Genomic DNA, 16,558 nt, shown 5'->3' with positions numbered 1-16,558 from the left:
ATGAAATGTCATGTAGTACTTTCAGGTTTTGCTGTATTTGTTTATAACAAAACTAATAATAATAACAACATGCAGTATGGTCTTGTGCACCTGTGTCGTGGTTTGTCTCTGTGGTATTTATTTTAGATCCTTAGCTAATGGTGTGGTTTTTTATGTAATATCTGAGCATATCATACATACTACTATACTTGTTTTTCAACTAGCCAACAGTATGTGCTCAGCTTGGAGAAGAAGCAATGAAGAGCCTCTCAAAAGGAAGGAGTGTGCCCGATGAAGTGCTAATTGATATCATTGTGGATGGTATAAGGTAATATGAAAAAAAAACTGAGCACAATTTAGTTATACAGTAGACACAAATTAGTTATGGACATAATATACATATACACACATATAACAAGCTTGACCTGGCAGTGATCAACGCACATGTACTGTGCAGGTCATGCACGGAGGCCATACCTGTTGCAATGCGCACACTTCTCTCTATGCTTTGGTTCCTATTACATTGAAAGGGCACCTGACACTGACTCAGTTTTCTTTCCTGGGGAAAGCGGCTGTCTTGAAACAGAAGCTTGTCGATGTTGCATCCTCCTTTTCTTTTTCCATCGCCTTTTCTAGTAAGATGCAATGACGAAGTTCCTCTGCAAAGTGAGCCATGAACACTCTTCTTTTCTCAGTGGCCTCCGTGCATGCCCTGCATAGTACATGTGCGTTGATTGCTGCCAGGTCAAACTTGTTATAGCACAAGCAACTGGCCACCTGTGTATTTGTGTGCGCACTGAATGAGCTCACACCTTCTTGTGAAAGATGTCAACGCAGCACAGAGAAAAAAAGAAAGACAAATACAGTATATGGGACATTGGGTATAAATTTATTGTACTTGTAAAAGTTAGATTTTTTCAGTTTATTTCTCTGAATCATGATCACGCTGTACCCCCCCCAACCCCGACCCTCCTGATCTGACTCTAAGTAACAGCGCCAGCATAAATTCACACCCGATCTGACACTGTTCATTTTCAAATAATATTGCATTAGTGCGATGATGTTTTCTGGTTGGTACTATTCAGGTCATAAAATGATTTCTTCAAAATGTCACATATATTGTCTCTCTTTCAGGTGTGTAATAGATACCACAGTATAGAGAGAAGTGTGCACATTGCAACAGGTACACACGTCGTAAATGTAGGAAGGACGGGTCCTTGCGTGTGTTTGAACTGTTAACATTTGAATGTGATGATTGCATATAGCGCTGAACTGACCTCTCTGTACTATTGTTGCCTCTGCATGTCCTGGAGTACAAAAGAAACAGCAACATGTGGGGACTGGCAAGATCGGGGAAAAAAAACATGCGGTGTTATGCGAATGAATATGAATAATATGAATAATGTTGCATCCGTGCCACAATATTTTCCAAAATTTACTATACAGGTCATAAAATGAATAATTCCAAATATCATATATACCTACTGTATGTCTCTGTTTTTTGTTTTTTTTTTGACATCATAGCCCATAAGGTGCATACTAATTCAGTGTGAGCAGGAACACTCAATAAAACTGAATAAAAAAAAAATCAAGTGATGGTGAGATACGAAGAAGGCAGATTCATCAGCGTTTGTGTGTCAGCTTTTATCCCTCCAGATCAGAGAATGTCCAGTTCCATTATCTCAAAACACCACTCACATCTACAGTTACTCCCAGTTTCAAATAAAAACTAACAGCGTCAGATCCCTAGGGCGGTAGTATGTATCGTGATCGTGGCTGAGAGAGTAAAAGTGAAAAAAAAAAAACAGTAACTTTCACAAGTCCTTTAAATGTACACCGTCTGTTACAGATTCAAACCAAGTATGTGTGTACTGTATAATATTAACAATAAGAGCAGCTCACTACTGAAAATGGCAAATACAGGAGGCAGACAGGATCGAACCGGGGACTCTTAATTACAAGTCAGCAAATCTTACCGCTATGCCACGAAAGCTGTTGCCTTACCCTTGAACCTTTTGTGAAGGTGTTTATTTGATCTTTGGACTTCAGGCTTCACACATTATATAGTTTATGCCAACATTTTGTCATTTACTACTAAAATATGACAAACATTTCTGTTTTAACAATGTGTTTACACAGATTATTATAGAAACAGAACACACATGAAATGCATGCGTTCCAAATAATGATCTGTTATTTCCACTCTAAAACTCCAGCACTTAATTCACTCCCAGATAATCAATAAAGGCATGAGCTGGGAGAAGTTTGTGCACGGTCTGCAGTGGTGCAGGATGGAATAGCAGGCTGCTTGCTGCTTGTCTTAATCGGCACATTTACAGGACAAAAGACGCTAAGGGAAAGGTGTGAACAGATTTAAAGTGGGCCGGTAGGCTGTGGTAATTCTAGTGTAAAAGAAGTCGAGTGAAGAATAATTATTGAGAAATAAAAATTACAGAAAAGGAAACTGAAAGAACTCTGAATACTTTATCACTATAATCCCTGAAGCCTACAAAAAACCTCGTAATGCCGAGCCACCTTAAATTCCCTCGCACCTCCTCATCAGCGTCTTTTGTTTTGCAAATGTGTCGATCAGTGCAAGCAGCCTGCTATCCCATCCCCCACTGGAGCAGCTTTAGTTGTACACAAAGTTCTCCCAGCTCAAGTCTGTTTATCTGGCTGTGAGGTGCCTTGAATTGTATAGGGTAAATAATATATTGTTATTTGGAACACATACATTTCATGTGTGTTCCATGTCTACAGTGATCCGGGTAAATGTAGGATGACAAGAAATGCAAGGCAAGAAATGTTGAACACATAACTAGAACAGAAACTTTTTTCATGTTCTACTAATAATTGGCAAAATGCTCTCATGAAGTGTACAATGTGTTAAGCTCTGGAGTGTTCAGCTAAGAAGAAAATTAATATCTTCAAGGGATTCATAGTCTAATTAGATTACTGAGAGAAAAGTACAATTACAATTTTAAAAAATAAAATCCTGGGTCAAGGTGATATTTCTTTAAGAGTGCTCAAGGGAACTATACCATATATTTTTGGGAAACATTGCACTCTAAGAAAGCTAGCAGACATTACATGATATACATGAACCTACTCAAGATAAGTCAGTTAGGTTAACATGAATAACAAGTAAACTAATAGAAGTAATTTTTAAAGATAAACCTGACCCATCACAAATCAAGTACAGGTGTATCATATAACAGTCATTGTGTTTTTTAGGTGGGAGAGGATAGTCCACAAATATGTTAGAATTTTATAAGGAACCAACCAAAGAATTTGGCAAGAGTATGCATACTGTCAAAATTCTGTCAGCCTTCTCAGAATGGTAGGAATGTCTTTATTTTATGTGTGGAGTCATGCAGTACAGGGCAGGCAATGACTGACTTTACAGCTGTTCATTACACTACTTATATACACAGTTAATTGCAGAAGTATAAGACAGCATAGTGAAAAAGCAGATATGAGATTCATTGTAATTTCTACAAATAACAATAAATCTAAAATCTAAAGTAAACTGATTACACGTCATTGTATTTTTAATAAAAGCCTTAGATTTTTAAATGGGCCAAATCACATTTATATTGCAGTTCTCGTGGCGTGTTCAGCACATGCATGATAAAAAAAATTAAACTGTCAGAGTTTGTGATAGAGCAGAAGTGAGGTAAAGCCAAGTGGCGTGCATGAGTGGGCAAAAGATTAAACCAGCTGAGAGCACATGGAGCTGCATAACACCTGAGTGGTATATTGGAATCGGCCACTATAGAAGCAACCAGCGGTCGCCCTAAGATGGCTAATTGCATTCCTCTGTCTCTTGCACTTGCTGGGTCATTACAATATTCTCTCTCACTGAAGCACACATGTGCATTATCAATTCAGCGGCAGCAGGCAATATTTTTGCAGAATAATTAAATAAGCTGCCATATAATTAAAGAATACAATTGATTATAGCTGTGACTGTTTTAGTTATTATTGCCTAGTTGTCTGCAGAAATGAGACAGCAATTCACATTTGGGATTCAAAACTCAAAAATGTCAACGTTGATGCTTGGCAAAGACCTTCCAAGGTGAATTCACACCTTTACAGCTGAAGGGTATCACAGAGAAAGATTAGCATTGAAGTAAAGCACAGAGCCAGTCTCCTGTTTTGTCTTTTTGCCTTTATAGCAAGTATATGCTGTTTTGTAATATGTCTTTAATCTCAAGATTACTCAATAACATTTTTGACTTGGAAAACGGATGTTTTTTGGTTATGTTTAAGGATTTTATTAAAAATGGGACTCTAGTGCCCTTCACCTCTGTTGTAAAAGGCAAAAATGTGCTAGTTATTTTTTAAAATGTTTTCAATATTTAAATTAATATATACCATGGTTGTGAAGATATCAGCTTTAACCTGAAAAATTCCGAACTTGTCCTTTAAAGTGAGTTTTTGAACAAGAGCAAAGGGGCATTAATGGGCTTTACTTAATTCTGCGATAACATTTGAAAGCTTTTCATCACACAGGGAGTAATAAAAAGTATGGGATAAATTATCAGGCAGTGAAATATAATGCTTTGAAGACCTTCAACTATTCACTTGAAAGGTGGATCAAGAGTGAGGGTAGGCTGAATGGTCTTTCCTCATGAAAATATTTTGTATGTTCTTAAATATATGCATGAATGAAATGATTAGTTGATTTAATTTTTGAATATTTCTTTAAAGTTAAACTTGTATTCTGCTTTCTTATATATAGTATTATCTTTTCTTTTTTCAGGCATGTTCCTGAAGAATATGGATGGATTTTAGATGGTTTTCCAACAAGTATAAATCAAGCAAAACTCCTTCAGAAGGCACTTACAGGAATTGATCCTGATAATCCTGGCCCAAAACAGAAATACCAAATGTCACAGTTGTTGACTGACCCAGCAGCTCACAAAGACATACCTATAGTTATTCCCATGTTTGACATGGTCATCTTATTTGATACATCAGACAAGCTGGTGCTGAAACGTGCTGTGGACATGACATGTATGAAGGTTTTTTTTGCTTTACAGAATCTATCTATCTATCTATCTATCTATCTATCTATCTATCTATCTATCTATCTATCTATCTATCTATCTATCTATCTATCTATCTATCTATCTATCTATCTATCTATCTATCTATCTATCTATCTATCTATCATTGTTTTTGTAACACTCACCTGTACAAGTAAACGTATGCAAAAGCTTATCTCCTTTAGTTTAAAAGTACCACTGGCATAAGAGGATAACCTACTGGTATCTTTTTTTTATTTTAGATGAGCAAGAGTCAGCTGCAATATATCAGCAGGGAGATATTGATTTGTCAAATATTGGCAAAGAAAGTATACCATCCTTTGAAAGAGAACAAATTCAGCATAAGTAAGTAATACTTTCAGATTACCTTCTTTCCTTTAATTAATGCTAAGGAGGTGAATGAAAAAAATGTATCATTATAGCTTTCATAATTTAATAATTAAATATTGCTTTGAATAAATATATGTAGATAATTGGCAAATTAATCCAGTAGGTATGTCTGAGCAGATATTGCAAATGCTGCTGCTCCTTTATCCAAAAATGCACATCAGCTGCAGAAAAATTGGAATACCTTGCAGAAAAAACATTTATGATTTTAGCTCAGAGAAAAACAATACAGTGATCATATTCTAAAGTCAAAACCAACAACACATCAAACTTTGAAACAAGGTTCTTAAGCATGTGTGTTAACAGTACTTACACACTGAGTTCTGATTTCCCAGAACCCCCGGAACATTAACATTACAATAATTGAATCAGGAAGGTTCAAGAAGGCAGGTGGAGACTCCCAGGAAATTGGATAAATAGATCCTGGAATAAGATATGGGGGCCATGAAGAGAAGCACTGGAAGATTAAACACATCTTCAGAAACAATGCCAAAATAGCTGTGGCTTGTTTCAGTAACTGTTAGTGTATGAGGAATTTCCCATGTCCATAAGGAAAGATGATTCTTCTTAAAGTATGGCTGTGAATCATTCATTGTAAAATAAACATGCCCATTATCAGGCTTCTTTGGTTTGTGCCTCAGTCTTTCCATTTCGGTGGTCGTTACAATACAGTTTGAATTCATGACCATGTGTGTTAATATTGTGATACTGCTTGTGATTCAGATATGCATAATTATCCACACTTGGGGCAATATTCCCGGCAATGTGCATGAATGTAGCTTGCTCTAACATTACCTTATGTGGAGTAGTGGAGAGATTCAAGCATCCGCGCATTGCTTCAAAGTTTAGTGCATAATTTGAGAAATGACTGGTTATGACATACTTCAATCATCCATCCATCCGTCCATCCAATATCCAACCCGCTATATCCTAACTACAGGGTCATGGGGGTCTGCTGGAGCCAATCCCAGCCAACACATGGCGCAAGGCAGGAAACAAACCCCGGGCAGGGCGCCAGCCCACCGCAGGGCATACTTAAATCATTGCTATTGCAAAGATGCCTTTGCTTTGTGGCCAAAAAACAAAATATTACCAACATTTTCATTTTGGCTGACAGTGCATGGCTTCTTTATGTAGCTGGAGTATTCAAGATTTGTTACGAATATTATTACCCTAGGTTCTTGTCTATAAGCCGGACTCATGTATAAGCCGGAGACCAAAAATCATCCGAATTTTTAAAATAAAATCGTATCATAGATAAGCCGGACTCATGGATAAGCCGAACGTACTATAACCTATAACTAATAGAAGGGAGGGAGGTCAGTGGTCTCACTCGCACCCATTTAATTTCTTTAAGGGGGGAGAGAGTGTGAGATATTGGCGTCTCTCTCACTCCCCGCATGGCGCGGTTGGAGCGGCCGGAGCGCGTTCTTTCTGCTCTGGGCGTCGCCGAGTCAACACGCGCGCGTAGCGGTCATTTAAATTGTGATTTTATATGTAAGCATATTTAAATATATATCGCGGATTTTTTGCTGGTTCGCGGATTTCTGCGGACAATGGGTCTTTTAATTTCTGGTACATGCTTCCTCAGTTGGTTTGCCCAGTTGATTTCATACAAGGGACGCTATTGGCAGATGGCTGAGAAGCTATTGCTTACTTTTCTCTCACTCTTGCGCTGACTATCTGTGATCCTGACGTATGGGGATTGAGCAGGGGGGCTGTTTGCACACCTAGACGATACGGACGCTCGTCTAAAAATGCTGAAAGATTATCTTCACGTTGCTATCTTTTGTAAAGCTGATTCCTGAAAAGACATGCTGCACAGTGCTTCGCATACTTAAAAGCTCGAAGGGCACGTATTGATTTTTGACTGAAAAACAAACTGTCTCTGTCTCTCTCTCTCTTCCTGCTCCTGACGGAGGGGGTGTGAGCTGCCGCCTTCAACAGCTTTGTGCCGCGGTGCTTCGCATACTTAAAAGCCAAACAGACATATTAATTTGTTTGCTTCACTCCTTTGAAGAGGAAGATATGTTTGCATTCTTTTAATTGTGAGACGGAACTGTCATCTCTGTCTTGTCATGGAGCACAGTTTAAACTTTTGAAAAAGAGACAAATGTTTGTTTGCAGTGTTTGAATAACGTTCCTGTCTCTCTACAACCTCCTGTGTTTCTGCGCAAATCTGTGACCCAAGCATGACAATATAAAAATAACCATATAAACATATGGTTTCTACTTCGCGGATTTTCTTATTTCGCGGGTGGCTCTGGAACGCAACCCCCGCGATGGAGGAGGGATTACTGTATAAGCCGGATTTATGTATAAACCGATATTCTATTTTTTCATTTTCACAACTTTTTTCCTTAGATAAGCCGCGGCTTATAGACAAGAACTTAGGGTACATCTCTGTCAACTCAATATCTTTTTATGAGTGCATTATTATCCAGCGTTTCCAAAACATTCTGCCTTTCCCAGAATATGTGTGCCAATTTTTTGTCTGAACACCATCTTCTGACAACTCATAGTGAGTTAGGATGCTCACAAGCTCTCCTAAATACTGGTGAAGTTAGTAGTTTCCTGAATTGTGAAAACTGATAAAATGCTATTACTCCTACTCCTAAGAGTAGCCCCAAGTAGTGTCACTCTGAGATTTTTAAGCCAGTTAGGACTGTTCTCCCAATCTTGAGACACTTGATAAATATGGGCATTGGGCACTTACCTCTAAACAAAAGATGTACTTGCAAGCTGTAGAAATGTGTTTCCTTTAAGTGGCAGTTTAGAAAATCTGTCAGGATAATAATCTGGTAGCAGACAGTTAGGATACGAGGGTTCTACTGTACTGGCTGGGCCCAAAGCTTAGCTTCAGGCCACCATCTACCTGGTCAGAAGGGATATGTGATATGGCAGCTGGCTAAAATAGACCTTTATTAAGTATGCCTAAGGCATGCTTTAATTATTGTGTTTAATTTTACCTCTTAATTAGTAAAGTATTTATTAAATATGTTTATAGAGTGAAGGACAAACTTAACAACTGTTCCACAGTGTCTGATACATTTAAAGTTTAATTTTCTGGAGAAACTGAGCAGTTTTTCCTTTTTTAATGGTGGGTCTCAGTTAACCTAACCCCCACAAGAATAAAGGATGTCTGTATAAGCAGAATAATAAATATCAGCTCTATATCAAAAATCAGAATTGTCTTGTTTCTTCACCCCACGCATCTAACATTGATTAAATTGATTAAAAGGGGTTAATATATATAATATATATATATTAGGAATCACATGCATTTCCAAAAATATTCTTTTAAGTTGTGTATTAAATTAAATTAATCCTAATTAATGTCTTCCTTGATAAAATGGGCATTAAACTTATTTAGTAATTTTTTATAAGTTGACTCCAGTTGACTTATTTTCTAATTTTTTTAAATGTAAAATAAATGACAGGTTGTAACATGAACAGTTAGACAAGCTACACTATACACAACCTAATTTTAAATTTGGAAACATTAAATTGCACATTTAAAGTCTTTTGTGTGTTTATTTCAATTACATTATAAATTAATAATGTGTTAAAGACCATATTTATTTTAGAAACAGCAGCATTTTTAATTGTATTAAAGGAAAATAAGAAAGAATTTAAAATCATTCCGCTTCTTTTAAGCCAATCTTTATAAAATTATCTGCAGATTATTTGTTGAATACCTTTTACATATTAATTATCCTTTCTTGCCTGATAGGATTACAGGTTTCCAAGACACATGGACCAAGCTGGAAAAATGGCTTATATCATGGAAACATGTTGTGATGAGGATAAATGCAGAGGAAGATAAAGATACTGTTTACAGAGATGTAGAATCTCTATTATATGAAGCAATGAAACAAAAAAAAGAAAAAGGTAGTTATAAATCTCAGCACTGCATCTAGATGTTATTCTTTAAAGACTATGCACCATATTATACTGTGTGTGAGGATGACACAATTGCCCAATGGCTACCACTGCTGTCTCAGACCTCAAAGAGATGGAGTTCAAATCCCACCAACTTACTGTTTGTAAAGAGTCTGCACAATTTCTCAGGGTTGTTACCATTTTTTAAGATGGTATACTCTTGTTTCTCCCACATTCCAAAACTATCCATATATTAAGTAGTGATTCTCAATTAAATAGATGACATCAGGTGACACTAAATTAGAGTGATGTGTGTGCCCTGTGATGAGCTGATACCCTTCTATGGTTGATTCCCACCTTGTGCTCAGTGCTACCTGAATAGGCATCAGTTTCCCAAGCTCCTAAATTGAATTAAGTGGTTTAGGGGAATCAATTAAGGGACTTAAGTAATATTTTATATGACGTAGCAACCTGATGATGGTTTTAATTTTTTTTTTTTTAATATTTTTAGAGAAGCAACCTGTTGTTGAGGAGGCAAATATAGAAAAAGATTTAAAGGATGTCCCCACTCCAGAACCTACACCAGAGGCACTGCCTTCAACAACTCCAACACCTGATTCCAAATCTTCAAAAGGTCAGTAATAATAATTCAACTAATTAGCTGGGTAGAAAAATGCAATAAATACAGTATTCAATGGCATAAAAAACAAATCTGATGTGATCCATGAAGAATATTACATGCCATTTATTTTACTTGCTCTTATTGTAGCCAAATATTTTTAATAATTAGCAGACACCATACCCTTAACATTTTTGTCCAAAAACAGCTGCTACATTCAATTTCCGAAGAACTCATTGTCAAGCATTATTTCTTCTTGGTAATTTGTGAGGCCAAAATTGATACTCTTGATGATAGAATTCTCAAGTGCCTGACTGCAGTACACTTCAAATTACTTTAAAAATGTTTTGCAAGTTGACTTGTCCATTCATTCTGCTTACATATTCAATGTGCATATGATGAGAATGAAAGTCAAAAAGATTTATATGGATTAGGTAAAATCTCAGATGTATTAGTTACCATATTTTTACCATTAAAATAACATATTGCACATGGTTGAGAATGAGAGCACTTATGAGAAAGTTGTGATGTAAAAGGAGTAACCAGCCTGAATGTTACATTTCAGTTGTATGCTTTGCCATTTTTAAACTCCCAGAAGCAAACCTGAATTTTGATGTGGTATTTGTCTGCAATTAAATCGGTAATCATCTCAAATAATAGACTTTTCTACACTTTGTTTTTTACACTTCAGTACTGCACCTGTGTTACACATCTGGCTGTCTCCTCTGCAGGCTACATGGCCACTTTAGTAGGTACACTGTTCCCACTTAAGGACTGTGCAAGACAAGATTTCTATTGAATTTTAGTGCAGCAAGATAATGCATAACAGAACTTGGCATAGTGTGGTTGTATCAGGATCAGTAACCGTGCTGGGGTTTTCACGGAGAATAGTGTTGTGGGTGTATTTAAAATTGGCCACCATTCAGATTATTCAAGAATCTGTTCAGTTAGGCAGAATGAGTTATTTGGAATAGAAATTCACCTCCCAGGTAAATGTCTCCACGTTCCCTATTTCCCCCGGAGTTAATGATCTGGTAAGTTTAAGGCTGTTCTCAAAGCAAATCAGGAACAAGCTGGCAATTAAGCAGATGTATCCAAATAAAGCATTCTTGTAGCACTACAATATGTTTAGTACAAGATTATTATATCAGAACACATTTATTCCCATCTCCAATTAGTATGTCCATTTTTGTCCTTGTCTGATGCTCAAACTCTGGTTCATTGTTTCATAATGTCTTGTATTGATTACTATAATTCCCTCTTCATCGGCCTCCTTGCAAAATCTATACAGAAGCTACAGTATATTCAGAACTCCACAGCTAGAGTCCTCATCCACACAAAGCGTTTTACTCACATCTCCCCTGTTCTCTCCCAGCTTCACTGGTTACCAGTTCCATCAAGAATTAAATTCAAGATTCTGCTTCTCATCTTCAAAGCCCTACATAACCTTTCCCCCCTCTACCTCACTCGGCCAATAGCTCCTTACACTCCTTGTTGCTCTCTCAGGTCCTTGAGCAGTAATCTCCTTACTGTCCCACGCACCAGACTCTCCACCTTGGGAGGCAGGTCCTTCAGTGCTATAGCACCTCAACTCTGGAACTCTCTTTCCCAGTCTTTCTGAGATTGCTCCTGTTTCTGCACTTTTAAATCTCAACTGAAAACTTTCCTCTTCTACAAACTTTTGTCATCTGTGTAATTTTTTTTTTACTCTGTATGTAAAGCGACCTTGTGTTTGTGAAAGGTGCTCAATAAATGTAACATTATTATTATTATTATGTGCTCAGCTCAAGACCAAATAATTGAATAAATGGGTTATTATAATGTTAATTTATATAGTTAATTGATTCTTTGTTTACCTTTCTTAATTTTTAAAAGTCAATTCATGAAAATGCATTCTACTCTAATCCTACCACTTAAAATAACAATTTGTTCAACATAGCGTTTCAATAGACACTTGTAAAAGCAATCAGATTCTCAGCATAGTGTTAAGTGTTTTTTGAAATTGTGGCTGAATGACCAGTAAAGCAGACCTATGAAGTTTGACATGGCTGTTTGGTCTGTGCCTTGCTAACTGCTTTTAAGTGCCAATGTCTCTTTCACAGGGATAAAATAAACTTTATTTAAACTGTCATTAAAATTGTCCAAATGTTCAGATCTTAAAGTTGCTCAATGCAACACCATCAGGCAGCTACTGTGATCAGTGATCTTGAAAGGAAATCTGAAATCATTAATGGGATATTCTCAGCATATACAGTATAGCTGTCAATTGTTACATAAATGAATGCTTTCTGTATGAGATTTGTATGCAGGACATCTGTGCGTGTAAGTGTGATTATCCACATCCTGAATAGGTTCTGCAAATTATGTGCACAGACTAGAATACACATGTGAAGCCACGTCAAGATTGATATGACTTGCTATGAATAATTTACTTTAATGATCTGATGAAATAGTTTCTGAGAAGCTCAGATCATGACATATTTATTATTTAATAATTCCAGTGTTTTAATAGCAATATTCAAAAGTGATGTAGGCCACCTCCAACAATGAACAACATTTTTTTTTTTTTGAAAGCTTTGCTTCCTGAAAGGTTTTTGGTGATTATGATAGGCAGCTTCAAGCTCAACATAAATGTAATCTCTGATTGACTTTATCACATAGGAATTTGTGAAACATACATTTATTTTTATTGAGTTTAGTGTGTGTAATCGCTTAATGACACTGACACATTGTATTAGTTAATTGAGGTACAAATTGTTTTGCTGCTAATTGTCAATTGCACTCAGCATCTTATGCTTCTTGTTTCAGTGTCCAACAATAGTTGGTCAGCACTAATGGATTCAACTTTTTCATCATTGTAAAGTCCTGTTGAAACCTTCCACCATATTTGTCAGTTGCTGCACTAGAATGAGCAGGGAAGAAATCCAAGTGTGAATGCAGAAAATTAACATTTAGCTTGAACTGTGTTGTCAACAAGCTGGATGTAATTTGTTGCTCTGTAGGTGCCAAAGAAATTTCTCAGCAATATCCTTGGATGACTTCCACACAATTTCCTCTAGCCCCGCTAGTAGATCTTTGAACTGCTTATCATTGATGAGGGGTCTGATTTGTGGACCAAGAAAAATGCCTTCCTTAATCTTGGCATCAGTTATTCTTGGAAATATCTGTCTCAAATATTGAAATCTTCCACCTTCCTTGTTCATCACTTTTGTAATTCTTTTATTAGTCCAAGTTATATATAAAGAAGAGGCAAAAATATCTTTGTTGAGTCAACAACTGTTTTATGTGCCACATTTTTATCTTCTGCAGCCAAATGATTACAGAGTATCCAGTTCTTTTGATGTAATAAGACTCTTTACCTGGCTGTCCCGTTCATAGAAGAAACAACTGTACCTGGCATTCCTTGAGCGGTGCTGCTACTTTTAGATCACTACAGATGTTCTAGTTGTAGGTGGTGTATTATGTATTGTGATGGAAACCAGGGGTGTCAGCGGCCCCAAAACCCTAACATAAACACACACACAGTCCTGGGTTCAAATAAGGATGGTTTATTCACCCAAATTCCTTCTCAGAATACCTCAAAGTAGCACAAGCACAAATGATCTCTCTCTCTCTCTCTCTCTCTCTCTCAACAATACAAAATTCCTCTCCCCACAATAATCTTACCAACGCAATGCCCTCCTCCAGTTGAGTGTTGCCTTTCTTCCTCCGAGCTATGACTCGCCTGGGTAAAGGAATGTGGTCCCTTTTATTTAGGACCCGGGATTACTTACAGTGCCTGGGCCATTGCCCAATGGAGGCACTTCCGGGTCATGTGAAAGTCCATTACAACAGGGAGCTTGTCTCCCTGCAGTGCCTTCTTGCGGCATTCAGTGATATGCTGGGAAATGTAGTCTTGCAGAGCAGCCCTTCTGGCTTCCCACTGGGCACTGATATCCAGGGCTGCTTCCATCTAGCTTGGTGGGTGAGTAAAAAGCCCCCAGCGACATCTTTCCTTTCCAGTGGGCTGTCCGTCCATCCCTTCTGGTCCTTCCTTCCGGGTCTGATCCCCTTCTCCACCACCCTGGCTGGGATGCCTGTCTACCTGTTAGGAGCTTCCCATCTGGGAAAGGAACCATCCCCTCTTCTGACTGGGATGCCTGTCCAGCCGATGTGGCATCTACAGTATGTATACCTATAGAATGAGAGGAAATCACAAAAATAGGTGATTGAGATAAAATGATATGAGATCGGATCATTTGAAGGTAATTTTAATGATAAGCAGCCCAAAATTCATTAGATACACCCAGAATCTTTGTAGTCCAGTGCAATAAGCTGTGCACTGCCTGTCTGTGTTTTCCAAACCCCTTCCAGACGTTGTCACCTGCTTAGGACAAGCCCTAAACCTCAGCTTCCATGAAGAGAAAGCTGTGCTGCAACAACAGAAATAGGAGTGTTCCATTAATATAAGGTAAAACAAATAAAAAAAAAACATTTAAAGGCAGAATTCAAAAAGAAAAACAAAAAGTAAAAAAATAAAATAAAAAAAACACAAGGCACTAGAAGTGGGAACACATAAACTTGAGGCTTTTGCAGAGGCAACAGGAAGGCACAATTCTACAGCAAAGAGCTCTAGCCAGACTCCCTTTTTTATTTCCCCAAAGACAGAGACAAGGCCCCAGTCTGACACCTAGCTTTTTAATCTACCCACACAAGAAGAGAGAAAGAATAAAATGCTTTGTTTGTATGATGTATTCTATATGCTGTAATCATTCTGACTTGCATATGCCTTTTCAGGTTCATAGTTTACCTAGAACTTTCAAAGCAAAAAACCTTTTATAGGCTCATAAGAACAATCAGTACCACACGGACAAATATAACCATAAATGAATGTTAATGTTCTCCAGCGTGGGACTTGGGTTCAGTTGCCTCCAAGGACACTGTCAATATGTAGTTTGCACATTCTTCCTTTGTCTTTGTGGGCTTTCTCGTGGTATCTGGATTTTTCCCCTGCCTCAGAGACATATAGGCTTAGTTTATTTGTAATTCTAAAGTATCCTGGTACCAGTAAATGCATGTTTGTGTGTATCTGTAGCCTGTGTTGAACAGACATTTCACTCAGGGTAGATTCCTGTGCCAAGTGCTTCCAGGTTAGGCGCTGGCTCCATTTAACCCTGAAATGATTTTCTGTATGAATCATTGAATGGATTACAATGAATTACATATTTGAGGCATTCTAAGTATCTACTTGAAGCTTATCTCATGGCATGATATTGCAAAGTTATAATTTGTATAAGTAATTGTTTAGAGATTTGTAACCTACTGAGGTACAAAAGTGGGTAAAATAGTGTCAAGAAATACAGATAAAAAGAATAAACTGCTAAATAAACAATCTCTATATATTTTAGGAGGACAAAGCCCTCCCACTTCACCCAAGGATAAAAAGGGGAAAAAGGCTGAAAAATCTGAAACTCCAAAAGGAAAAGGTTCTGCCAAAAAAGGCTCAAAAGCAGGGTCTGCTGATGAAGGTAAGTCCTATAATAATGCATAATGTATTTTTTCTAATTTATGGTTATTTTTGTATTCCAGTGTAACAAATTTTTGGTACAGAGTTTAATTTGATTGTTATGATAAATTACATTTATTAATGTACTGATACTAGTAATCACTTCAAAAACCTAAGTTTTTAAGTGTAATTTGTTTCAAATCTATGCATTATAGAAGTTGTATAATATGACAATCAAACATAAATTTCAGTATTACGGGATTTAAAAAGTCTTTTCATCTGGGAATAAAATCAAATCACATATGTCACAGAAACAATTAATATTTGTAATCATAAACCACATTAAAACTACTAAAATGTGATTTTGTCTTAAGTGTGTGTGCGAGGCCTGACAACCAATGAGTACTCACCCAGAAGAGCAATGCATATAATGAAGCTACAGGGAATGTGGGTGTTTTGGACCTCACTAACAGAAGAAAGACTCATCTGTCTGATGTCTCAGGTTTTACATACCACAACAGAAAGGAAGAAAAAAAGGGATGAGACTTAGGCTGAGCTTGCCATACCTGTAATGTCATCTCATTGGCACTGGCATTGGTTCTTGTAGCTGGGACAATATTGGCTGTTAGTAAAAGGAGCGCACTCATAATACTTTGGAAATGTGAAACTATGCTGAAAAAGTTGTCATACAGTTGGGTGATTTGTCATCCCCTACAATTTCCAGTCTTATAATGTGACTTCCTCTGGTGACTAGATCAGCAACTGAAGTTATGTAATTTACCACTCAACTTTAAATGGAGCTGCAGTGTGTTTATTTTATACAGTAGTCATAAAAATTTTCATAATTTTTTTGTCTGAATCTCTTATTTTAAGCACTGTCCAAGTTAATTTTCCAACCCTTCTGGCACATTTTCAGAAACAGCTATATTTGTAGTATTTCAGAAGCTATATCATCTGTTAATGACATGGACTTTTTTTCCAAGTCAGCTACTAGTATTTGCAGGAAACACATTTACTCTATAACAAACATGTTCTGATATTTTTCAGGTAAAGAAGAAATTTCAAAGTAAGGTTGTTATGCTCAGTATTCATGGTGGCAAACTGCATGTTGATTAGCACCCACAAGTAAGAAATTCACTGTGCCCTGTACATGTA

The 16,558-nt window shown here is 37.1% G+C and overlaps 1 protein-coding gene across 6 annotated transcripts in view; it reads left to right on the top strand.

Annotated features, from left to right (window-relative positions):
• Positions 1–16,558, top strand: part of spef2 (sperm flagellar 2) — a 146,964-nt gene that overhangs the window by 56,154 nt on the left and 74,252 nt on the right. For 5 of the 6 annotated variants that reach the window (XM_051928343.1, XM_051928342.1, XM_051928341.1 and 2 more), the window contains exons 15-20: positions 204–307; positions 4,745–4,998; positions 5,273–5,375; positions 9,151–9,308; positions 9,811–9,933; positions 15,306–15,425. In XM_051928343.1, the coding sequence (XP_051784303.1) occupies positions 204–307; positions 4,745–4,998; positions 5,273–5,375; positions 9,151–9,308; positions 9,811–9,933; positions 15,306–15,425 (862 nt within the window). Of the gene's footprint in view, positions 1–203; positions 308–4,744; positions 4,999–5,272; positions 5,376–9,150; positions 9,312–9,810; positions 9,934–15,305; positions 15,426–16,558 lie in introns of those variants that run through there. The other variant, XR_007935141.1, reaches the window with a different exon arrangement.

The sequence above is a fragment of the Erpetoichthys calabaricus genome, chromosome 5 (genome assembly GCF_900747795.2).
Source record: "Erpetoichthys calabaricus chromosome 5, fErpCal1.3, whole genome shotgun sequence".
In the NCBI taxonomy this organism is placed as follows: Eukaryota; Metazoa; Chordata; class Cladistia; order Polypteriformes; family Polypteridae; genus Erpetoichthys; species Erpetoichthys calabaricus.
This window is presented reverse-complemented; position numbering and strand designations above follow the sequence as displayed.